General features: G+C 36.6%; 1 protein-coding gene across 1 annotated transcript in view; it reads left to right on the top strand.

Annotated features, from left to right (window-relative positions):
- MCTP1 (multiple C2 and transmembrane domain containing 1) overlaps positions 1–27187 on the top strand; it is a 210836-nt gene that overhangs the window by 149024 nt on the left and 34625 nt on the right. The window contains exons 15-16 of the mRNA XM_059836614.1: positions 9128–9247; positions 24111–24164. Coding sequence (XP_059692597.1) covers positions 9128–9247; positions 24111–24164 — 174 coding nt within the window. The remainder of the gene's footprint in view (positions 1–9127; positions 9248–24110; positions 24165–27187) is intronic.

Here is a 27187-nt window from a genome sequence, read left to right as displayed (position 1 = left end):
GCACGCATAGCTACAGATGACAGAGCACACACATACATCTGTAAATGTGTGTACATGGATACATGATGCTATAGCAGACACATACATCTGCAAACTCTGAGAACTGAAGTTTTGGAGGCAAAGTCTTGAGATCAATGAAGGAGAATTTTTTTTAAAGTACAGATAGACTGGGAGATCGAGTTACAATGAATGGCAAGCTAGCTGAAATCAATTACTGAAATGAATTTCTTAATTAAAATTTATTTACAAATAAGTACATTAAAAGGTAGAAAAACATTTTCCTACACTGTGTGAACAAATTGCAAGTTGTGTACTTTAAAGCTGGTCAGTGATAGAGAAACAAATCCTATGCTTTTTATTTGCTGTTATACAGTTATACTCAACTGATACGCCAGCCATCACAAAACAACATGATGAAGCAGATCATAAATCATGAGTGTGAAAATCAGCCTGGTGAACTCACTGAAGTTGACTGATGGTCTTCAAAAGTTGAAATAATTTAATAATTAGACCTACTTGGACAGAGTTTCTTCAATATAGAAAGGACATTACACTCCCAGTCTGTGTAATGAGACTTCCGCTTCTGGAAGTATCTCTCCATAGGGAAGGCAGGCATACTGGTAGTTACCAAACCAAAACCCAGTATTTTTGCATTTTATTGCTGGAAATCACAGTCTGCTTTAACATCTTTAGCTGCGTGGTTTTAGTCTTCATTCATACAGTTTAAATTTTGTTGCTGTTGCTTTCACTCTGACAGTTGGTAAAGTGTCAGTTTTTCTACAACCAAAGGACTTAATTTTATTGAAGGTTGTGCTTCCTAATATCCTTTGGTCCTAATGGTCCTTTTATTTTGGTGGTGGTTATTTATGAATGAATAGTGAGGAGGGCTTATTTAGGTTTTCTGACATACTAATGAATATGGGCACAGTTTAAGCATTTGTGAAGTTTATGTCATTCATAGTCACAATTTTTAAAGTAAGTGACTTACTTTTCATTTAAAAATGTACTTTCTATTTTGCTTTGGAAAAAGTAAGTCTGAAAGTTTTGTGTTTTCCAGTATTTGGGTAATGGTGACGATTTCTACCCTATTATATGTTTTACATGTTTTCTTAAAATGTTAAATGATCTTCCTTCATCTGCAAAAGAATATAAGTGAGGCAGCAGCTTAATAAAAAGTTAATCTGATGCAGTATGTAATGTACAGAAAATAGTATTTCTGACAACTTCCATGCAGGTGTTTGGGGAGTATGTATGTTGTCTGAACTCTGGTAGATGTACAGTGAAGTTTAATTAAGCTGAAGAAGGTACCAAATATTTTTTCTTTATATCCAGTTTAATAACTTTTGATGGACAATTTAATTTTACAATCTTCAGGCTTTTGGGAGAACAAGAGGCAGTTTCAAAGCCCATCAGCTTCTCATCAGGCAGTAAGAAAGGAAGGGGGCAATGATAACTATTTGTTTCTGGATTCTCTGAAGAAATTACATTTTTCAAATTGAATTGCAAGATGTGGATGACAGAAAATTGATGCCCAGGTAAAGTGTGATAAAATGCCTAAATAATGAAAGAAGATAGATGTGAATATGTAGATCCCTGGTTGCATGCGATCTTTTTCAGCACAACACAATTTAAAACTGTTCAGAGCTCTTAAGATCATCAATCTATTGTGCATAAATAGCTGTAGTTATCTAGCATGATCCATGATGTGATTTTACACTTCTCACAAAGTCAACATCTTAGATTTTTCTTCTGAAGTGATTCTCCCTCTCACTGGAGATATTCAGGATCAGTTCTGTGCTACATGCTCTGGGATGACCCTACATGAGTAGGGAGGTTGGACCAGATGACCTAGTGTGGTCCCTTCCAGACTTAACCATTCTGTGATTCTCTGAAAATCAAGCTGGGGACATCAAAAGCACTTTTTTACTTGGAACATAATATGTAGATCAGTTTTTCAGTAATGTCACTTAGACGAAATGTGGGCCATTCAATGAACAGCTGGGTATTGTTCAGAAAATGTGGTATTAAGATGGGATGGAGGTTCAGTGACCCTAATAGCATCATTCTTAGATGTGCTTTTGATCAAATGTACCCTAGTTGGTCATTGATGCCAGGTGTCAGTGCTCATAGGAATTTCTCATAGTTTGTCAGCATTGTAGCAGTCTGACAGAAAAAATCCATCTTGAAATGGCCTGTGAACGGCAGGAGGTTGTGTGTGTGGGAATTCCTTTAGTGAACTATATTTTGCCCTTTAATTTTATTACTGGGATACTAACTACCGAGATGTAATAATGCAGCTCAGAAACTCCTAAATGGAGGGGAAAAAATGACTCAAGAGATTCCACATTTTAAAAATATTTTTGGGTAGTATAATTTTTATTGCCTACCTAACTTTTGTTAGTAGATACAATAGCAACTGGTTACAAATTTTATATCTGTAATCCATGTGCTGTTTAAAGTGGCACTTCATTCATGCTCTGAGTTTTGCAGTCTTGAAGTTGTTGATATTCTCAAAGTAAAGGTTGTGGTACTTCTGGAAAATGATTTTGAAACATCTGTTAGAAGTTGTAAGGAAAATAATTATTTGTAAGCAAATAAATAAAATTTTCAGGATTTTAAATAAAACATTTTTTTTTGGTGCTGACAATCTTGTAGAGATGCAACGTAAATTATGGTGGGATTGGATAGCAGTAGCAGCACAAAGCAAAGGTCGTTCTGGCTGTAAATGTGTTTCACAAACAAACTGGGTGGTTTGATGCAGATCAAGTGAGTCACATCTAGTTGTCAGAATTGTTGGTTTAGTAATGAGTGGGTACACTGCACATAGATTAAAGAGTGAGATTAAATAGAACCTTGGGTTTGTTGTACAGATTACCAGCATGGAAAACCTGTGAGGAAAAATGTCCTACCTCGTAAGTCCTTATGTTGCATTTTTTTAATTTCATAGATTGAAGCTAAAGATTTAAATTAATCCAGTTTGTTAACAGTTTCAGAATGTATGACATTTTAATGTCTTTCACAATTCATCATTAATATTCATTGAGCTTAACATTAGCCTTTTCTTATTCTCTTCTCCTCATCTAATGCCATCATTTAATGAAATTTTCTTTTGGTATGTTCTTCTAGACACAGGACCCAAGTGCTCTAGCAAGTGCTAATATATAGCTTTCAAGACATCAAAATACATCAAAAGCCCCATTTGGACTGGCATTAATTAATACTTCATCCATTCTGTTAAGTTCTTGTTTTATTTGTCATGAATTTATCTCTTTTTTCTCTTTCTTCATGAAACAAATAGAAAGAATGCTAATAAAAATCTAAATTAAACTCAGTGAACTAAATCTAAAGTGAAGTCAGTTCTTCTAATTCCAGCAAAGAGAGAGAAAAATTCAAACAAATCCATGTTAGTTTCTGAGATAAAGGAAAAGATCTTAGAGAATAAAAAATACTAATTATTATACATTTCTCAGACTCCCAAGACCTCAGGCATTTAAAAAAGAGATCCAACAGTAATCCAAGGTTGAACTGAAAATTTGTCAAAATAAAGCAAGTGGAATTTTATTGGTTTTTTTCTGTATTTTTTTACATGTTGCATGCTGTTATTATTTTCAAGTTAATTTTTTATGTGTACAGAAAAACGGAGTAACAGGTGATGTCTTAAGACTCCAGTCTTTCATACTGCACCTCCTCCTAGAACTCAAGTAATTGGAACTAAAATTGCAAGACTGATAAGAAAAACTGCTGGAGTATGCTTTAGAGTAGGTTTAAAAGGCATAATTCTTCCAGACTTATCTGAATGAAGGCACTGCATTTGGAGTGGATTCCTATAAGTGTTTACATTTTTGGTAGTGTATTTAAGACCTGTTGCAGCTAAAAGAAATACTTTCTTTCTAATTTTTTTATAAGAGTATTGTACAAGATCAGAGGAGTTGTGATTGCTAGAACTGACTACTTCATAATGGAAGAAGCTAGTATCTGTCCAAAGTACAATACAAAGTAGTTGCCAGTGTTTCATAGTATAAAACACCATGCAGGAACCTTTAAACCTGCAGTCCTTGGTACACAGTCTGTATCAAGCAGATATATGGGTTCTGTCTCATCCTTTCTGTCCTGTGAGAATACATCAAGGGACAAAGCCTCGAGTAATAAAATTGTCATTTTAAGCTTAAATGGTAAATGGAATATCCTGTGATTGGCGTGCAGTATTTGGAGCTGTAGACAATGTCTGTTTGTGATTGTGCCAAAATGTTGTGCAGCCAACTTCTGTGTTTCCAAGGTAATCAAGAGATTGGTTATAACAATAAGGCAAGGATATAGATAATATGTAAATAAGGCTATAAAGATGTTCTGTGAAAACAATCAGGGAAAACCACAATTTGAGAAGGAGACTGCAGCATGAGTGTTGTGCCCTGTGTGAAACGACGGTAGTGGGAATGTCTGTGTTTTGTTTTACTCTCAATGCATTACAGCTCATGGCTCTGGGTGCTACCAGCCAATATCTGGTCCACTGAACTCGGGCATTTCTGTGGAATTAACATTTTCTAGTTTTCTCATAAAGCTTTCAAACAGAAGCTTTGCAGCCCTCCTTCAATATGTCCTCTGATCTCTTCTGTACCTGAGGATGAGGTCAGTGTTCCCTGTGGGGACGCCTTTTTTTTACATGCTCTTCCCTGCTAGCAGTCAAAACAGAAGCAAAAGGAAAAAAGGAGAAGAGTTGAGAAAAACGGGAGTTAATGCTGTGAATTGGGTGCAAACAGGATTTTGTTAAAAATGAAAAGAGGTTGGGTGGAGGTAGATAAAAAGAGTTCTGAAATAATTATTCTGTAGAATATGGCCTTTCCACATAGGCAGAAATCTTTCTCTTCACTTCTGTCAGAAGGTAGTCAAATAGAGAATCTCGTCTCTTAATTAGAAAGAAAAATACTCATCAAACACATCTCATCACTGGAAAGCTAATGATCCACAGCTGCTAGTCTGAAAGGGCAGGCTTTTTTTCTGAACAGTAGGAAGTGTTAATAATTTTGGATAAGATTTCTTTTTAAAATATACTGTAGTTTGCAAAAGAATAGGATATTCAATATCCTAACTTAAATTAATTTTTGAAGTGTTGTACACTAGGGATAGTGTCATGTGTCTCTCTGAATGATGATTTAATGCATGTGTCTCTCACTATGAGTATAAACCGAAAATGACCAGTTCATTCCTGTGACTCTGAAAACTTTTATCTCTTGGGAGAGATGAAAAAAGCCCTTATGTTCTTCTGTATAGGAAATGGCAGTTGTATTAAATTGCAACTTTTGAGACTCATATTCATCTCTTAAAATAGCTTGTTTCAGTAATGATGAGCATCCTTTTTTTACACATATAGCCATTATTTTCTTGGAAGGTATCATGTCAGATACAGTCCACTAGATGCTTTCAAGACTTGGACAACTTTCAGAAGTGTTCTTTTATACTCATTTGTTAGCTTTTCTGGTTTGGTTTGGGTTTGGGACTTTCTGGCCTATACTTGCTTAATGGAGTGTTGGTTTACTTCTCAGCCTTTTATGAAGGTTTGTACGTATCACTTCCTTCTTCTCTTTCACCTCCACTATCAGGCCTTTCGTCCATAAGAGCTGCATCCTGGAGTTTTCTTGCTGTTCTGCACCAGATTTTGGATTTGCTCGTGTTGACTTAAAAGTTTTGTCTGATACTGGAAATCTGCATGTTTTCTCTCATACACTTTTCATGAGTGCATTTCTTGTCTGGGAAGAATAATGAGGCCATTTAGGTCAGAGGGCCATAACTGTGCTGGTCTCATACAGCACACATTTTATTTGTGTTGCACATTTTATTGTGTTTGTGCCTGGCTGAGACAGTTGCCTGAAAGGAGGAAGTGGTTAAAATTCAGCCAAACTAGATGGAAATTAAGGTGGCAAGTCTGCAAAATCATCTTCAGGAGATGGCAGTTGTAATATCCACATTTTGAATGGCATGTCCGTACAATTTGTAAAAAAGGTAATGTCTTAATATGTTTTGATGGCTGTACTGTAAGGAATTAATGCCCTTGAAGGTCATTTGGCCTTTAGAAACTTCAAGTGAGAAGTGTTTGAATTCATCAATATTCTGGAGTACAGAGTACATGATGACCATGTTCCTCAGACTCAGGTCCATGTCTCCTGAGACTGTATGTAGATTGTTGGCTTTTATCCTCTGGGGCCAGGGAGTGTTTAAATAGTTCTTCATTTCTTAACCACTTTTTGACCAAAGTTCAGCTGGGGCCCTGATAAAGACTGTACATGTTGCCTTTTCCCCACAGGTAATCTCTAATATTTACCTTTCTGATACTTCATGCTTTTTGCTGGCTTCCAGAGCACCCTTCAGTGTGTATCCATTGACTCAGGATATTTCTGGGGTTAAAGCATGCAAGGATATTTTGCTTTTCTTTTGAAACACAAAATTTGTTGGAAGTTGGTTACATCTAATTTGCCACTCTCTTATAGACAGCAAGGTCACAGAGGAGTTCTTGAATGAGGTGAGATATTGCTTCCTTCTGTTGTGTTTTTAAGCCTAGCTGGAGATGAAACACCACACAGCCACTTGCTCAAACCTCTCCTCTCTTCCCCCACATCTTGGTGGAGAATTGAAGTAAAGGAGGAGAATTGAGGAGGAGAATTGAAGTAAAGTTTCTACGTTGAGATAAGAACAGTTTAATAATTGAAAGTAAAGTGAAATGCCATAATAAAAGAAAATAAAAATGGTAATGAAATGGTAATTTAAAAAATTACCCAAACAATGCAATACAGTTTCTCACCACCTACTAACCCTTGCTAGACCCCTCTTCCTGAAAGCACATCACCCACCCTTCTGGGTAAGTCCCCCTGGTTTATATCCTAAGCACAATGCTCTGTGGTGTGGACATACCCCTTTAGTCTGTTCCAGTCATCTGTGCCAGCTGTGCTCACTTCCAGTTTATTTTGAATACCTTCCACTGGCAGAGCGTAAGGCAATTTCAACAAAGGCTCTTGACTTGGGATAAACACAGCTTAGCAAAAAACCTAAAACATCAGTGTGTTATCAGTACCATTATGAATCCAAAACAGCTATTAGGCAGAAATTAACTCTACCATAGCTGAAACCAGCACAGATTCTTATGCATTACCATGTCTAACAGATTTCCTTTTAAACTAAACAACCTTAAAAAAATCATTTTTCTTTCAAATGAAAAATTTCTAGAAATGCCAGTATCCTTGTTTGTATCACAAACGCTGTTTTTCAGTTCTTTTAGTAATTATCGTGTTTGTCATGCGGTTTCATAGGCTTGCATATACATAGTAAAGAGGGGTAGAAAGTATGGGGGTGAGGTAAGTTACCTGATGTTGAGAAAGATTACCTAAGATGTAGACCTATTTTTTTTTGCTTTCTACATGGGTGCTTGTATTTGATAAGAGCATTTTGTTCTAACTCCAAACAAAAATCTAGCAGAAGACTATTAAAATCTGCATTTTATTAAAGATCTTACTGATCTTTATATACATCTTGATGGCTAATTTGGGAAAATGAGCTCTGTTTTGGTTTATGTAGGTATTGGCTTTGCTTTTGGTTTGCAAGTTCTGTAGCACAACACCTTCAATCCTTTTAGAAGGTATTAAAAGTAATAATATGCAAAAGCTTTGCTATTTGGATGAAAAGGCTGTCAAGATTTCTGGATTTTTATCCAGCTGTAGTACGTAGTACGATTTGCTTTCACTTTTTTTGTTGCTGTTGTTGTGTTTCATTGTTTTGTTGTTTGTTGAAGAAAACAAACCCCAGTTGTGGCTACAGCTGGCTTAAATAAAAAGGAAATTAATTGATAGGGAAAATTGGAGGTAAAATGGTTTTAGTTTGGCTCTTAGTTCTATTTTTTTTTTTAGTTCTTTCCTGTAAACCATTAATTTTGTAGTAGCATTGGTAGAGAACAATGTCTAAACAGTGGGGTATGGAGCTGGCAGTGGGATGGGTTTCTCCAGTGGTGGGATGACCAAGTTGATTCCGTGCTGAAGACCAGCCCCAGTTATTTAGGCATGCATCTCTAGGAGATGTAACCCAACCAGGCTTCTAGCAGCTTGTGGTCACAGAGCACTTTTGAGGTGTTTTGAGCTAACACTGCAATAAATCAAAGTTTTCGAAGTGGTGGACTTAGGTGGCTTCTCAGCATTCTTTTTAAAACCATTTTTGATGAATCTGTGGTCAGTTCTGTTTTACTAGACTTTCATTAAAATAATCATATGATTTTAGCTTTTACTGTGATTTCTTGCTAGTTTTCCATGCAAAAGACTTCTGATTGCTACTTCTGCTTGTTTGTATGACATTACTACAAAATTACCATGTTCTTTTTTTCTAAATAGCAGATTAGTCTTTAATCAACTCTTGTGCCACGTTTACACTGCTACAGGGTTGTTTCAAAGCTATAACCAGATTCAATAACATGTTGAGGTCTTCTTTAAATTTATCACATCCCTGTGACCTACAAGAAAAATGGAGAGAGACTTTTCGCAAGGGTATGAAGTGATACAACAAGGAGTAATGGCTTTAGACTGGCTTTAGACTGAAAGAGGAGAGGTTTAAATTAGATATTAGGAAGAAATTCCTTATTGTTGAGGATGGTGGCACTGGAACAAGTTGCCCAGAGAAGTTGTGAGTGCCCCATCTCTGAAAGTGTTCAAGGCCAGGTTGGATGAGGCTCTGAGCAGTCTGGTCTAGTGAAAGATGTACCTGCTTGTGTTGAGGGGGGTGAATCTAGGTGGCCTTTAAGGTCCCTTCCAACCCAGGCCTTTCTATGATTCATGGAAGCAACTAACCTTTCTTAAAATGCAATGTTATTTTTATGCTCTTTTACATTATTCACAAAAGCATTATTTTATGAGAGAACAATTAATATTCCTCTTGATGATAGTACATCAGTTTTTCTTTTCCAAGAATTAAGGTAGGAAGGATTGGGAAGGGTAGTAGTTGCATTGGGGAGGTAAGTTTGAGTCAGCAAAGTGGCTGAACAACACTCCACTATGAGAGGTGAATTTCTTTAGAATTGTTTCAATTTATTGGTCTTAACTCTGCACAAGAGTTTAATGCTGATTTCAATCACTTTTTTTCCTGCTCTGTCTTCTAGCTTTTTCTTTTTGTGGTCTGGAACTTTGAGCTCTACATGATACCACTGGCTTTGTTGCTGCTGCTGGCATGGAACTACTTCTTGATCGTATCAGGAAAAGATAACAGGCAACATGATACAGTAAGTCTTCTCTACTTCAAGGGCATACATGTTCTTTTCTTTTTTTAACTAGGTAAAATTTTTAAACTGGGTTTAAATATTTTATCTTTTTCAAAATGTCTCACTTCACCATGTTCGATGGGCAATTTTCCCACCTGCAATTTAATTCTATTCTGGCTACCCAATAAGTGAGTCTGATTTTGTTGAAATGTCATGTAAAAATACAGTAGAACATGCACTATCTAAAGAATCTGTTTTGTGTGGGAGCAGAGAGGCTTATTGCTGAGGAAAAGGCAAATTCTTTGAAATTATTTTATATGGCTAAGTCCTTATGTTGCATTTTTCATTAACATGTTGAATTTAAAGATTAAATTTATTACAGTTTGTTAACAGTTTTAGAATGTATCACATTTTACTGTATTTCACAATTCATCATTGATATTCGTTGAGCTTAATATTAGCCTTTTCTTATTTTCTTCTCCTCATTTAATGCCATCATTTGATTAACATGTAGTTGGGATATAATGTAGCAAACATTTACTAATAATTGGCATTTTTTAATAATATTAAAATGATTTAGATTTTCAGAAGTACCTATCAAAAGTTGAAGTTGTATTCTATGCTGTATAAATTTTCTAGCATCCAGGCAGTTAAAGGATTTTGCATGCCATACTGCTAAGCCTTATGAATTCGATATTTGTACTAGTTTTTGTATCTCAAAAGCAGCATGTTGTCTACTACTTTATGATCTGAGTGGATAACTGAATGGGCAGGAGAAAAATCTAAAATAGATTAGATAATTGGTCTCTGAGGATGGTGGTTAATGGAGGTCAGTAACAAGTCAACTACCACAGTACAAAGTCCTGTTTACCATCTCTTCCAGTGATGTACAAGAGATGATAGTGCACCCCCATCAAGTTTTTGGGTTACATCAGGTGTGTGAGACCGTTTGACACTCTGGATCTATCACTCAAAGGGATCTAAGTGGGTTGGATAAATGAACTGATAGGAGCCCCATGAAATTCAGAAGGAAGAATCCTGCTCTTGGGGACAAATAACCTGTTGCAGTGATACGGAGTGGAAATTGGTTGTCTGAAAGCAGCTGTCTGAACTGGGCCTAGGGGTCTTAGGTGATGAGAAACACAGGCAGTGGATTGAGGGAAGTGGTTATCTCCACTCCTCAGCACTTGCCAGAATGCATCTAGAAGAGTGTCCAGTTTGGGGCATGCCAGTTCAGGAAAATCATTGATTGACTTCAGCAAGTTCAGTGAAGGGCTACCAACATGGTCAGGGACTTAAGCCCTCATCAACCAGCCCTTGAAGAGAAGCTGAGGGAAGTGGACTTGAAAGATAAAAAAGGCGAATAAAAGGCTTTTAGTGACTGGAATGCCCTATAAGGAGATTAACAAGAAGATGGAGCTAGACTGCACAATGATCTGTGGTGGAAGTTGCAACAAGCTTTATTTGAAACAAAGGAGGTTCAGACTACAAAACCTTTTTTGCCAGGAGAATTATTTAGCAGTAGAAGAGGTTGATTAGGAAACTGCAATTACTATAGGAAGTTTCCAGGATCTGACTGAGTAAAACTCTGAGGAATCTGATATGACTTCATGGCTGACCCCACTTTGAGCAGGAGTTTGGAAATCTCTTACAGCCTGAATGATCCCCCAAATGTATTGCAACTGCAGTTATTAGAACCCATACAGCCCTGATCCCAACACTGTTGTTACCTGTCTACATCACTAAGACTGTTATGCTTCCAAGGATCATCTAAAAATAAGGGTGGGAATGATAAAGGTATTCCCTAATCCCAAATGTGATTACATTTATGGAAAAAGCCTAAGATCAAGATTTGAAATATGCAATGCTTAAAACACAGCCCACTGTCTCCTGATGGCTGAAATGCTTAAAGCTTCTCAGCCTCGAGATTTTATGAGTACCTGAAATCCGTGGTGAAAGGAGAAATTTTTTTTGTGAGGATACAAATACATTTAATTTCTCTTTCAAATAACCACCTGCCTGGGAAGATTATCTGATCATGTAACTTTTCTAACAAACTAATGAAGCTAGTGATGGACTCTCAGATAAAAATACCAAATTCTGCTTCTAAAACTTTCCTCTTACTGAGAGTGCTTCATACCAAGACAGCCTATATCAAGCAATCATGTTGAGCCCAAACATTTGGTATCTGTGCCATTAAAGGCCTTGTTTTTATAATAATTTAAGTTTGGTTATCATCATGTTAAGCATCTGCCTTGAGTGAAGTAATTTGCAGATTTATTGTTAGCCTTCCTAATTAACTCATTAGTCTTCAGTATCATTAGAATAGGAGTAATTTAAACACCTGTGTTTTCCTATGCAGAGTGTACATTTTATCTAAATTAATGAAGCAGTGTTTCCTAGTGGCTAGAGAATGTTTCAGCATTCACGTGATACGGCTTCTCTCTACAAGTCTTCAGAGATGCCTTGTGTGTCTCTGTGAAATTATTGACTATTTATCTTAGATATATCATCTAACTTTAGAAGTTACTTTGAAATCCTAAGGCTAATGATAAGACATAAAGATACACGCATTTGTTACCTAATTAACATTAGACAACCATAGTTAAAAATTGTATATGGTCTATACTTGTTTAATGTCTATGGAACATATTTCAATTTGGGACCATGCAAAGCAGCTCAGAAGAGTTGATTTCCACTGTAATATCTCTTTGAGAAATCAATTGTCAATTGTCTCATCAGTCCAGGTGCTGGGGACCACACTTCTGCTGGTCAATGATAAGTGATCACTGAGTTTCTGTCTGGATATGGCAGACAGACCAGCCTTAACTCATCTTTGTTTGATCATCCCTCTAGATAAGATACTATTTGCTTTTTCCTTTTGGGCATCAGTTTTTTTTTAAAGTAGTTTGAAACTTATTTTCTCATGGAGAAATACACCTGCCAAGAAAGGATCTTCGTACTTCTATTATAATATGAACCTGTGCTTCTTGTTTGAATGCAAATATGGTTATTTTGCCATTTACTACAACTCCTAACAAGTTATATATGCGAGTCCTTTCTTGAATTCAAGGTGCAATATGGCTGGGGCAAGGGGGAGGCCCAAGTGTATTTCCTAATAGGAGATAAGTCAATTAAGTCACAAACCAAGGTGAAGCCGCATACTATATCTCCATGGATTCAGCTGGACTCCTTGTAGGATTGATGTTCATTGTGGTTTTAATCTAACACTGATGCAAATTTCCAAAAGAAGCATTGGATTCCCTATCTTTTGTACATTTTGATCAAGATTAGTTGTATTTCTGAAAGATATGCCCTCATGAAATAGGAACTCTTGCATTAAACATTGGTGTAAGTAACTATAGATAAATGTAGACTTCATGGATAGTTCTGAACTGAACTAAAACAAATGAATTTCTGTCATTGAGTCATGTGGCAGGTGTAAAAATGTGCCAGTATTAAGAGAGAAAAAAATGACTAAGATGGCATTCTTAAGGCCTTCTTCTGAATTTTGCAGTAACATTTTCACTTGAAGTACATCCTGCTGCTTTCTCCAAAGATAATTACACTTCCTTATAATTGTACTCCTGAGTATCTGACCTCAAAAATAATTTATTTTTAGCACAGCTGTTGTTACATTAAACCATGATCACCCAAACACACAAGACTAGAACTGAGTGAATCTTACTAGGATGAGATTTTTTTTCTTCTCCTGCCTTTCTTCCATCGTCTTTTTCACATCGTCTGTGGGGTAGGTATCAAGTGCTGTGTTTCTGTCCCCAACCCCTGCTGCTCCTTGTCACCTGTGCTGGATTTGTGTCGGGGGAGAGGTGCTGCCCCTACACATAATAGAGCATGGCATGGTGACAGACTGCAAACTAACAGAAGGTATGGTGGGTTTAAAAGCTTATTTTCAGTATTTTTAAGAAGCTGTTTAATTCTTTGATGATTTCAAAAACAGCAGTGCTCCTGTCTGGTGTCTGGGATCTTCTATTTCTAAGACAAAAGTCACAGTCATTTATAACTGCATGGAGTTAATAGGGGAAATATTTTTGTTGGTTTTGGTTTTGGTATTTTTTGTTACTTGTGCTTTTCTACTTCAGGCTATGTTCTGTGTGTTCTGACTGCCTTCTGGAGCTGCCTAACTTAAGGAATGGTCAGATAATCTCTCAAAGTGATTTAAAATGTTTCCACTATCCTGCTTCTCTTGTCCCTTTCCCTGGGATGAAACAGTTGATTATATGGTTGGAGTGTGTCGTATGGAGGTTAAACATAGTTTGCATAGCTATGAATCATAATTTTTACCATGTGTACATAAGCCTGGGTACCACAATTAGGACAAACTGTGACAGTCTCTCAGCTGTTGATCTATAATGCTTAACTGCTCTAACAGGCACATTGGATCTCCTCTGGTGACACTCTTAAGTTCTTGTTCTGCCATGACCAAACAGGTTGCTGACAGGGAGTGCAGGTAATTTTCTCCTCCATCCTGCCTGTGGAGGACTGTATACCTCTGGAAGGACAACAACCAATTGCACAGCTCTTATTGACAGCAGGAACTTGGTTTTTACAACTGGGGGATACTTTTTGAGGATTGAAGACTACTAGGAAGAGATTCACTTGACCACATGGGGCAAAATCTTCTTTCCCAGAAGCTGTCCAACCTGATGAGGAAAGCATTGAACAAAAAATAAATGGGGGAGGGAGGTGATGGTGATAGTTTGATTTAGAGCAACACCTTCCACCAGACCAGGTTTCTCAAAGCCCTGTCCAACCTGGCCTTGGAACTCTGCCAGGGATGGGGCACCCCATAGCTTCTCTAGGCAACCTGTTCCAGTTCCTCCCTACCGTCACAATGAAGAATTTCTTCCCAATATCTAATCTAAACCTGCCTTCTGTCAGTTTGAAGCTACTGCCCCTTGTGCTGTTGTGAAATTGGTGGTCTGAGTTGGCAAGAAAAGGATGCAGGGTGAATGTCCAAGGAAGCCCTCAAAACCGATCCAACAAGACAGATGTGCCTCCCAGGCTAGGAAAAGGCACACAAATAAGGAAATGGCTCTGGAAAAGTCTCTCACACCCTCTCCGAGAACCCAGCATGTCAGAGGGAAGTATATTAGAGTGCACATTAGGTACAAAAGTGTGCACAATATAGGAACCAGCAGGAGTTCAGAGGTCCACATGCAGCCACATTCATAATCACAGAGACGTGGTGAAATTGCTGCCACGTCCATTATGTAATGTATGTATTCTGACTTTTTAGTCAGCACAGGCTGGGAAGGTGAGGAGTGGGAGTTACTTTTCATTCCGGCAAAGGGAAGATGGTGAGGGGATCAAAGCATCTGGCATATAAGGAGAAGCTGAGCAAGTTGGTACTCTTCTGCAGGGAGGAAGGTTCTTGATGATGTGTATAAATGGCTGAAGGGAGTGGGAGAGAGACACAGCCTCTTCTCAGTGGTGCTCCATCACTGGACAGTATCAATGGCCACAAACCAAAATACATGAAAATTCATCTAACCACGAGAAAGCACTTTCATTGTGACTGTGGTGACCAGGGCCAGATTGCCATGACAGGTTGTGTTCATCTGTGGAGATATTCAAGACCTTTCAGGACATGGTCTTGGGCAACATGCTCAGAGGTGACCTTGTTTGAGTAGGGAGGTTGGGCTTGATGATATCTGCTTAGTTAGGGAGGATAGGATGGCTCTGCCAACATCTGCCACGCTGATATTCTCTCAACTGAAGATATTAATCTTTCTCTCCTTTTGGTCTATTATTTGTTAGGGATTTTTTCAAAGTAATTTAACATTTAACATTTAACATTTAACGTTCTTGAAGGTACCTGTGGATGTTCTTCTGCCATATATACTCCCATGGAGAAGAGGTTTGATAGCTTCACATCTTGCATTGATAGTTAATACTTAGAGCCTTTAAGGAAATATTAAGTAGCCAATTTCCTCTTGAATTTATGAGATGCACATGTCATTGCATAGCAAATTATGCTAAACAGCTGAGAATTAATGTGTCATACATAATTTTTTATGAATTTGCATAATAGAGTGTATATGTATACATATATATAAAAACTATCTTTTAAGAATTATGTAAAGTGACAACAAGGCATCTTCTAATTTCATTGTAGGTTTTCTCCTACATAGACATTGATAATTTATATGTGTATAAATTACACATATATTTTTCTATTTCTATTTTCTATTAGAGGTTAGAACTAGCCATGTTTAGTATTAAATTTTGAGAACACAAGGAAAATAATTTCATTAAAGACAGCCTTTTATTTTAAGATTTTAAGCAGTTTTCTCTGGGTACTATCCTGTAGTCCTCCAATATGACTACTCAAATCTTCATGTGTGTTCTGGAAATTGCCAAGTTAAAAAAAAAAAAAAAAAAGTGAAAATGGGAAGATACTTATGAATATATCCATCTCAATGAATTATTTTTCTTCACTCAAGAAAAGATGTTCAGCACAATGAGCTTGAGTTGGCCATATAAGCCCAGCTGACCTGCACGTAGGAGATCTTTTCTGATTAGAACCCTATCAGTTTGTTCTAGGAGCCAGGCAACAGTGTCTGTCAGAGCACTGTCAGGTGGATTTGTTGCTACTTTTGTTTGGGACTAAGACTGCCACTTTGCAGTACACTCAATGAATAAGTTAACTCTTAACAGGAAAGTGCCTGACTTTAACCAGCTGTTTTCCTAGAAGCTGAAAACTGAGTTACCAAGTTAACAAAGTAGGAACCTGATTTTTTTCCTGTTTCTTCACTTTATGGTGTTAAAGACTGAGTCCTTTTGCTCCTTACATTCAAAGGCTTTCATGTGCTGATGAATACAGGACAAACATCAAGTGCTTCAGGTCCCTTGCCAGTGGGGTTTTGAGTTTCAAGTCCAGAAATTCTGTTCTGCCAGGGGATCTGCAGAGATTTCTAACTGCAGACTAAATTCTTGCTGCGAATTATTGGAAAAAATAAATGTCATTGCCCCTGTATTCTGGCTTGACTGTGTCTGGAGTGTCATTTGCACAAGATACAAAAGGACATTGTCAGGTGAGCAAGTACATCTTGCTGCTTTCTGACTGTACTTTCCTGAGAAGTTTTGCCTCTGGTATGATAGCAATGGCAGTAGCCACAAACCCCTCCAGCATGAGGGCTGCTGGGAGCACACAGGGTAAGCCACAGAACAGTATGTGTGTGAAGATAGACAGATTTATGATTCTAAAAGTAAGGAAAGCATGATTGTTTTTATAAAATTATTTTCAGTGTTATACCTTGTGTTTTCTAGCTCCTAACTAATCATAAACTTTGCCTTCATTCATCGTCAATGAAATAAGTTAGAAGGGCTTTTGCAGATGAGTTGTAATCTGTATGTGTGGGCAGGGTGGGTGCTGTTGAAGAACAAGGACTACTGGCAAAATGTGCCTGAATATTACGTAGTCCACTAAGAATCATTGTTGTCTCCACACAGATGTTTAGGTTTTTTTCGATGTGATCCATATGATCAAGAAATAAATATATAATGTAGACCTCCACAATGGGACAGGGTGAGTTTTCTTTTAACATATCAGAATAGAAACATGAAATTGTCAGCTTAATAATGCATTTAAATTTTGTTGATTAAGTCTAATTTTTATGACTGCACATAATCACTGAAGCTGGACAAATTTGCTCTAGATTGCATCATAATGTTTGGTGGCCTGCTGCATTTAAGTCTAGAATTATCTTTATGAAATATCCTCTCCATAATTTGCCATTAGATAAGACTTGAACAAATAAACATTAATCTTATATAAAGGTTATTTAACTAAATGTTGGTGCTATAAATATTTTAAATGCATGGTGCATCAATTAAATTCAACGGTCCCACAGTGCACTATGTAAAGTTGTACATTGGGTGTTAGGCATTACTCTTCTGCAGCATAACAGAAAAATATGGTGCTCCAAGTGGCTCTCAGGGCTACAGATAAACGAGGCTGGCCATGCTGCAATCATAATTTCTGTGCCAGAGGTTTGCACACAGTAGCAGAGTAGGTAGTAAACTCCTTGGTAAAACTTTACATGCCTGTTCTTACCCCAGCAACAGCTGCAAAACCCAAACGCACTACAGAATTGGAAAGCTTTGGCTTGTTTTGGCAATCTGAAAAGGCCAAACCCAAAACCCAGCTCAAAATATCTCCAGCATTCTTTTAAAAATTGGATCTTTTTTCCTGCCAGAAACCAGCTGGTTTTTTAATTTAAATTTTGCCACTTTTTATTTCCACAGTCTTTCAGTATTTCTGGCATCTAAAATATAATTGAGCTTCACAGCAGAGAGGAAGCATTTTTCGTATGAGACTGTTATAATGAATTTTTTTTTTGCGTTTGCCTGGAGGTTTAAATGGCAACAAGATTCCAAGACAGATTGTAGTGGCTATTATAAATAATCAGTACTATATAACCTAATATCAGTTTCGTTTCTAGAATGAATTCCCATAGTAATGTGAGATTTTTATTCATTTTTGTTTGTCTTTCTATCATTTTAGCACTTCAGCTTTTTCATTGAGCCAAGACTTTAAGGATTTTTGGATTTTACAGTATTTACAGAAATATAGTAATACCAGGGCTAACTGAAATTACAATATGTGTATTACATACATTTTCACCTGAAATATGAAATATAAATTTTTTGTACCAAAAAGTTAGTCAGCTTCAAATCTGAGTGTAATGGGGCACACCCATAAGCTTATATAACTGGGATAAATGCTGTTTTATAACAGAAGCATATCTGGTTCTACTAGAATCTGGAAACAATATACTTGAAAAGAAATAATAATAACAATGAAAACCTATAATGAGACATTGTGTTCTTTATAAGATAATTTATCATAAGGTCTTGCCTAAGAATTCTAGTTCATAATATTTTGTGAAAATATTATTTTTAATAGTCCTGCATAGTAATATTCTGTGAAGGTGTTATTTTTAATAGTCCTACATAGTAATTTCACTGATACTTAGCTAAGCAAAGAATGCAGTTATTTTTATTCTGCTGAACTAAGAATAACTGCATTCTGAGAGATCTGACATTTCAAGTGTACAGTACATATTGAAGCCTTTAGATGGAGACATACTTCAAATAAACACCTAATATTCAGTTCACAGTGCAAATACAAAAGAAAGCTAAAATAAATGAGGACAAAATATTGAAAGAAAATTAAAGAAATGTTATAGTACTTGTACCATGGTAATGTTAAAAATTACTTACTCTAAACTACATTGGCAATTGAATATTGAGGGCGTATGAAGCTGGCAACAGCAAAAAGATTACATGTTCTTGTATAATCAACTGTATTTACTACTGAACCATATTCCCAAGAAATGTATTATACTGTAAATAAAAATTCTGTTGTTGACATTACAGAACTCTGTGTAATCAGCAGCATGCATCAAAAGGCCTCTGATAGCCATAGTAGTCTCATTTCCTATTAAGAATCAGACGAAATTACATTATGAGCCCTTCCCAGAATAAGCTAACAAAATGCATTCTGTTAGAAGGCATAATTTGGGTGCCTATGTAAAAACCAGAAAGTAATTTAGTAGAAAAGTACTAATGCTTTTTTTATTCTCCTGTCTTCTGTAGTGCAATATATTCAATGTTACTGAGAAGCTTATCACACTAATTATCACATCTACTAGTTCAGTGATTCTAAGTTGAAAACATATAAATCTGGTTGGACCCAGATATACTGCACTCCCAAATAAGAATCTGTTAATTTGATTTTTATTTTCCTTTAAAATGTGGTATAAAACTTGGACATTTTTATGAAGATTTATCTTCTGTAAAGTTTCTCATTGGCAATTCCATAAAAGAAGCAGACGTCATGTTATGAAGATGAGCACATAACTGCTGCTGTAGTGTGCTTGTGGACAATGGATATCTTTCCTTCAAATTAAGTACCAGGAAATTGTCTGAAAAAGCCCAAGCGGTTTTATGCATCCTTATTAATCCATACAATTTGCATAATTTTATATTACACTTACAGCTGTACACTGAGTTGCATGGCTCACAAACTTACAGTACATTTCATGTCAGGACAATATGAAATCCAAACAGTTCAGAACAGTATAATTCTGACCACATTTATTGCACATCTAAAATGCATTTAGATGCAATTTGGAACCAAATTTCACCCTCACTTTTGATGTCTTTTATAATTTTAATACTTATGTATGAATATACAAATGTCTGCAGATAGTTTGAGATCATATGTAGATATTTTGTTTTGTTTTTATTGGAAACTACCTAGCTTTGGAGCACTACATGTAAGATCTAAGCAGATTTAGAGAAGTTCTAATGAGGGGCATTGTTGAAGTATTGAGGTAACAGTCATCATGGCCATCTGCAGAGTTAGTGCCCTTTTTTTTCACCACTTTCTTTATTTTACATCTCACTGCAGAGCAAATACCTGGTATTATTAACATGTAAAGACATCAGATTCTCTTCTGTGCAGGTTTTTCTTTTGGATCAGCTGAAAAACATAGAGACAATTATTGATGCTTTGCACACTGTGAGAAACGACAAGCTGATGCTAAGAGAGAAGGGCCTTTCATTAGAGATGGTGTTAAGTTTCAGTGTGTCACTTTGCCACTGATTCTTGAGATTCAGGAGGTATTTCCAAGTCCTTTGCAGCTGTAGGGCTTTGATTTAACATGCCTGTAAATAACTAGAATCTAACTCTGCTTTGCAGGTGTTGAGGTTAGAAGTCAAAGTGACTTATTTTCTCAGCAATTCTATCCTCTTTGTTAGTCAGTAGTTCTTTACAATAAATGCAATTTGTATTTAATTTTAATTTACTCAGAAGACTGCATTTTAGCTCACAGATACTGAGGTTTTCTTTGGTGTGCAAATGTGATGGTTGTTCTTCCTTCTGGTGACCTGGTTTATGGTATCTGCTGTGACAGAGCAATGGTTCTCCAATCTTATATGGATTATGAGTTGTACAGTAGTTTTGGCCTGCATTTCTTGAAGATGTTGGGAATGAATCAGAAATAATGGCAGTACATAGGAATTAGATTACATGGTGCTTCTGATTTATAAGCTTTTAATAGGCATGTATTGCAGAGAAAGGGACTTACTTTGCAACATTTAAACATCATCTCCTTACGTTTTGGCTGTGAAGTAGCTTACGAGTTGTATTTGAGGCCATCTATGTGTGGCTTTTTTTTAATGTCATGTGTATTTGCACTACATTCAAAGGACAGTACCAAGAAATTTCTTTCAAGACCTTCTACCAGTATGCAGCATATAAGTCTGTGACAAGTGATGTTACAGAAGGTCATGTCACTTTTAGCTGCTTGCAGTAGCTCCTTGATTTCCCTAGTGCCCTTCCATTGTTTGATTAATACTACTTGATTTCAAACAAGTTATCAGAGGGCGTCATTTAGAGTGAATGTTCTAAGGACAGTGTAAGATTTTTGCCACAGAACTTTTATTAAAATAAATGCAACATTGCATTGTATCTTTATTTGTCTTATTGCCCACCTTCTCTCTCCTCTTCCTCCTTCACCATCACATCCCTTCATCCCTTCTACCTTCTCCATGTATAATGCTTGACATAAGGATCCAAATAATTACTGTATACCTTCCAAACAGAGTGGCACATGTGCACTTTATTTGAAAAGAAACGAGGTGGAATCAAAGGATTAAAAAATCCATGGTGGGTTTTTTTTCCTACTGTATTCTTAATACAATGTTAAACTGAAACCTGTGTTCAGATCTACCGTACCTCTCTGGAAGCACCTTGCTTTGTTCTGGAGTAGACTTTACTTCAGTATACAGCTTTTGTAAGACTTCAGTGTGTGAGTGATTCATATGCCATGACTATGAAGAATCTGCTTTCCTTGTTTTTATTTGTGGCCAAGTTCTGAAAACACTTGTTTTGGTGCTTTAATGAATTGTATTATCATATCCATATAGTCTTAATGGTTGTGTGTGTTGGGTTTTTTTAATTTAACCCTTTCTTTTGAATTTCAAGACAGGTGAAAGCATGGGCTATGCTTCATATCCTTCAAAGAATTATTTATGCATCTTGGGTATTGGCACATTTTCATTACATGTTATTTTGCTACAAATATTGAATTCTGTTTTTCTTTCCAAACAATTCAGTATTCCAAATCTAAAGGTAGTTGATAGCATGGCTAAACTAGAAAAAGAGCATAGGCTTTTGAATGAAAAAATGGAACGGCGGAGATGGAAGTCGTGGCTTAGTCTGATACTTCAAGTAATTTCAAAATACTTTTTATGCCCTTTGAACAAGTTAACATTTTGCCTCTCTACAGAAGCTTGTAGTCTGAGATCTTTAGATGTGGGGAAAAAAAGCCCCACACCTGAATCTGAAGTGTTATTATCTGGATAATTTAGAATTATTGTCATGCAAGTGATTTCTGTGAAGTGCCCTCATTTAAACAGTTTTAGAGATATCCAGTTCAACTAATTGTCACCACTGCTAACTTGAATGCTAATGTGAGATAGGCATGCTGCTACTCAACCTTCTCAAGACAATGAATTTCTGGATGTACATAAAAAAGATCTTTAAGTATCCAGGGAGTGTTAATGTTGAAAAGTAAGAGACCTACTGATTTAATGAGCTCTGGGCATTAGGCAGTATGTGAGTCAACAGATCTGATTTATATCTAGGGCTTTAGTCAACTAATGGTATAGTTAAGTGGGTGTTTTGCATGTGGAAAAACTGATCTAAGAGAGTTTCCATCTTGCTGCAGCCCTTAACACTTGTTTTCCTCCTCTTTTCTCAGTTCACCATTTTCTTTGTAGAGCTGGTGAAGCTGCTCAGTAAACTGGATCACTGGAACCAACTGCATTAAGGTTTGAGGATGTGTGTTTTTGAAGAACTCATTTTCTCCAGTGATGCATTTTACAGCTCAGCTCCCCAAAGACTTTAAACAGCCCAAGGAATATAGCAATGAGCAATCAGGAGAGGAACAAAAAGATGATGCAGGGGCGTGGGAAACAGAAAATGCTTTTGTTTCAGAGTGGTCGGTGGTCAGTGAAGACTGGATCTAAATGGGATGTAGAAGGTGTGTTGAAATAAGTAGTAGCCACATCTGTTTCAGCAACATGCTCTCAACATTTCCCTGTGATCAAAACTGTCTTTGATCCTCTTCTTTGAGAGATGGAGCAGAGTTGGCCTAAAAGGCCAACAGGCTGGTGCCAGGATGCAGAAGATTTAGTCAGTCAGGCTCCTCCTGCTAAAATTGTTATTCTGGGCATGGGAGAATTCAAGAGTAATTCCTTCATTTCTCAAGTCATGCTTCCTTCTCATGCTTTTGGACATGCTTACTCTTTATGGTTTTTTTGCATTTCTAGATTTATCTCATTCACACCTCCAGGACAGAACAGCCAGTAGGCAGAACTGGAGGTTCCCCTCCAAAGTACTGTCTTTAGAGGGGTTCAGTGACAGGGTTCAAACAAGGAGGAACAGCTGAAACTACAAATGTTTTGAACTGTGTGGGTGACTTGCATGTATGCACAGTGCTCTACTAGATGGGCATGTTGCATCAGACCATATGTTGGTTATGCATTGCATGGGCCCATGTAACATGGCTGATTCGGACCTTCTTGATGGTAGAGCTAACTTTGGGAATGTAAACTGATTCACACACTTTTATTTTTCAGTTATTCTTTTACCTGAATTTAGCTCTTGGATAAAATCCCTTAAGTTCTGGTACATGGATGTGGGAACACTTTTGCAGCATTGTCTGAGGGCGTGGCTATGAAGTTTAATTTTAGTGTGTTGTCTTAAATCACAAAAATAGTTTCATATCAGTGAGTTTTACCTCCACTTTACCTCTTAATGCGTACTTTATAATACACAGTATAAAATTTTTGCACCCATAATAGGACACTGGGCTGGTTGGATCTTTGCTGTCCTTCATTATGGATTTTCTTATATCCTAATAGGTACTTGTAGATTTATATACATAAAGATATAATGAAGCACACTATTTTCTGGTTATAAGGAGGTAGAGCTTTCTTTCTATCAACAGAGAATTTTCCTGTTAGTGTCATTGATCACAGTGTAATGAGAGAGAGGTATTTAAGTCTGAATCTGCCATGGCCCATCTTTGGAAAATAATTTGTTCTCTCTGTAAACTAAACTTAGTGGTTTATTTCATGCTGATGACATGATTAATAATTATTAATATCTGGAGAAAAAATTTAATGTATGTTTATATTTCATGGTGTTGGACTAAAAAACTATATATGGAAAAATACGTAGATGCAGACATGTGGCAGGTGCAGCTTGCAATTAATGTGCATAAAGTTAGATGCACAGATTGTACAAAATTATTATTAAAGAAACAGAGGGCTAATGTTGATAGAGCATATGGTATATATCACTGTTGAACATGATAAGGAGATAAGCTACTGTGAATTTATTCCTGCCTTTTTATTCTTTAAGAATCTCTTGGTGAATACTGTAAATTCTATTAAAAGTGTTGACCTTTTATGTAGGTAACCATAAATTTGAAGTGAGCATGTGTGTGTGCTGCATAGGCACCAGTGGAGCTGACAAAGGATTCCTTTAGTTAGAGCAGGCATATACTGAATTTTGAACTACCTTTTAAATACTTAAATTGTCAAGCAAGCATTTGCAAAGGAAGGGTTTTCAGCATATAATTCCCTAATGTAGGTCAATTAAAGTTATAACACTTTCCTAAATTTGAATCACCAGATCAAGTGTTTTTTCCTAGTTGTACATTTTCCCTCTGTGCATTTATTTCAAATGTTAATAAAGTTTTCATCTACAAAAGGCTTAGAATTGACAGAACAAAACTCTTTCTTTTTAAATGATGACAACTACTACTGTTTCTGTCTGCAGGTAGTGGAGGACATGCTAGAGGACGAGGAAGAAGAGGATGACAGAGATGACAAGGTAATTATCTTTCCTAGCACTTGGGTATCTGGGGATGGGAGAATTTAGACATGACACTGTTTTTACCGACAGTTAAAAAAGGAGTTGATGTGTTTTAGTCCAGAAAATTGGACAGAGCTGTTTATCATCCTATAATAATAGGTATAGCATGTTGGGGGAAAGGTTAGAGGACTATAAATCCTGCTTTCCTTTTATTTTTCTTAATTTTTCTGTTTTTTCTTCTTTTCCCTTTTCTTCTTCTTTTTCTTTTTCTTTTTATTTTTCTACTTACTTCTTTCTTCTTCTTCTTCTTCTTCTTCTTCTTCTTTTTGCTTTTTCTCTTCCTTTTCCTTTTGGTTTTTTTTTTTTTTTTTTCATTTCTTAGTCCAGAGCTGGATCAAATATTTTTTTTCTGCCAGGAACAAGAGTATCTCTGCCAGTCTGGAACTTGATAGTTCTTGTGAAGATAACAACAGGCTTTGAAGGACAAAAATTCCTCCTGTATTGAGTACTACAAATAGGGCTGCACTTCAGGGGAAAAATGGTGTGGAAACAGCAACTCTATGCTGGTTAAGGATGGGATATTGACATCTAAAATTTTCAAAGAATTGCTGGATAGAAGAATGTTTTGGACTCCGTATGACATTTAAATAATCACAATTCTCATAGATATCCATTTGATTTGAAGTTTGCATTGTGGCCCTGCAAGGTGGGAAACCTCAGCAGATAATTTATCTGTTAGAGTGGATGTGATTCAGTTTAGATGCTGCCAGTTCAGTTGAGGATTGCAACCACAGTAAATAACAATTCATTTCCTCATATCATTGAGCTAAGCCATGGGGCTTCTTGGATTGGTTGTCCCCCAGAGAGAGGGAGAAACCAAAGAAAATAAGTGAGAATGACCTTGCACCACTAAAGCAATGGCTAGCACTGGCAGGATGGCTTTCTGGTGAGATGAGTGAAGACAGCCCAATACTTGGTGGTATTTTCCTATCAGAAGGGTGATACTTGTGGAAGAAAATAAAAAGGAAGAATATACATAGTTTTACAACAACTCTGTATTCAGGTTATTTTGACCTTCACAGATGTTCCCCCACTTCTGTTGCAATATAGCATTTTTTTTTTTTTTGAGAGGAGAAAAACAGTGCATCTTAATTTATGCTCGTGACCTTTTTTTCTAGCTGAGATGTACGTTTATATACCACTGTAAGAATTCATATGCTGGCAGCAGTATTTGAAATGTCAAAAAATTCACTGTAATTAGTTAATTCCCTCAATTATTATTTTTCTGTTAGCTAACACCTAAGATGTAAGAGATGATAAAAAATAAGAGTATTTCCTTGTTCCATTGCCAGGTCAAACACTTTACAATTTATATGAGAAATTTTTCTATACATCACCTAAATCGTTAGCTACATAATTTCATAACACTGTACTAACAAAATCTTCTTCCAAAAAAACACATATGGGATGGTTTTTGATGCTAAATGACATAAGCATCCATTTCTAGCAATAAAATGTATGATTGATTGTAAAAGTCCATCATGTAGCTATGGAGGGCTTGAATTTTATCTCAATATACTAGCTTTGAGTCATCATCTGTTTTCTGATAGACGCTGATTCACCATCCATTTGAGGCCATTTTCTCCTGTTTGTTTCTGCTTTATTATTAGATCTGGTGCAAATGTGTCATACCAGTAGTGTGTGTATTCCTGGATATTTTAACCACTGTGATTAGTTCACAAAGAATAGTACTTGACTGCTTGTAGATTAAACCAGCCTGTGTAGTTACTGCTTAGTAGGTTTTGGAAATTGCTAAACAAACTCCTTTAAAAGAGAAGATGAAGGCAGAGGTCAGCCCCTCCCTCCCGCCAGTTCTCTGGTGATTCTCTGAGCAAACACCCCTAATTAGAAATATCACTCTGGGTTTCAATGTTATGATCTAATATTCAGCTTTCTCAAACTGACACCAGTTCAAACGTTTTTTTAGATCTAGTTACCAAGGTTGAATTAAAGTGAGTACTGACATTACTGTGTGCATTCAGTGAGCCCTTTTATTGAATATTTAAGAGCTGTTTTTTTATACAGAAGGTGTTAAGGTTGATTTTCATAGATTCAAAGCTGTCTTCATTATTGCAAATGTTTTGAGCTCTCAAGATTAAATATGCTGTTTGAATTGGGAAAAAACCCCTACACTTTTTAAAACAAGCATGTATAGACTATTCTATTTATTGAGGATGTTTGCAGTGGGCGCTATTTTGCACTAGGTTAAATTGTAAATAATAAGCACATGGTTAGGATTAATTTGTTTGTTGTTAGAAGCTGTTTTTCCTTTCTGGTGCACTAGACAAACTCTCTTAACTCTTGCTGTTCCTCTTACATCTTTTGACTAAATGGAGGGGTGCAGTTTTGTGTTTAGTTCGTGTGTGTTTTCTTAAAGCTATGTGCAAAATGAATTTTTGTGAGAAAACAAATGCATGTTCTGTAACACCAGCTGGTAGTGAGTGGCCTTTGGCTTTTATTACTTCTTTTATTTTTTTCATGTGGTATAATAGAAAGCTCAGGAAAATGGGTCTCCTTATGTGAAGAAAGTTACAAGATTCATAAATGTGCCAAACCCTTACTTTCATTAAAACTGAAGCATATGTTGCAAATATGTAAAATATGCCCCAGCTGTTTGACCATGGCCAGTGTCTTTGCTCCCTGATTACCACAAGGAAGCTATTAGTCCTGTAACCTTTGGACTTTATGATCAATAGGGTATTACATGGCATGGAACTGGAGCACCTGTTTTCCATTTAGTAAAGGCTCCTTGCAGGCTTTACCTAAACCTATCCATATGTTTTCACTTATCAGATTGTTGGGCGATTATGAAGAGTGTCTTTCTTTAGAGCTGACTTGGGTATCAGTGACTTGCTGCGTGACGACCTCAGTGTGGGCATGCCCTGATGTAGGTTATGTCATGGACAGACATTGCTCAACATCCCTGAATTGCAGAGTTACAGAAGTAGTAAACTGAGGATGATGAATGCCAAAATATATGA

Source organism: Haemorhous mexicanus, chromosome Z, assembly GCF_027477595.1.
Source record: "Haemorhous mexicanus isolate bHaeMex1 chromosome Z, bHaeMex1.pri, whole genome shotgun sequence".
Classification (NCBI taxonomy): Eukaryota; Metazoa; Chordata; class Aves; order Passeriformes; family Fringillidae; genus Haemorhous; species Haemorhous mexicanus.
The sequence above is the reverse complement of the archived record's forward strand: the minus strand, read 5'-3'. Positions and strand labels throughout refer to the sequence as shown.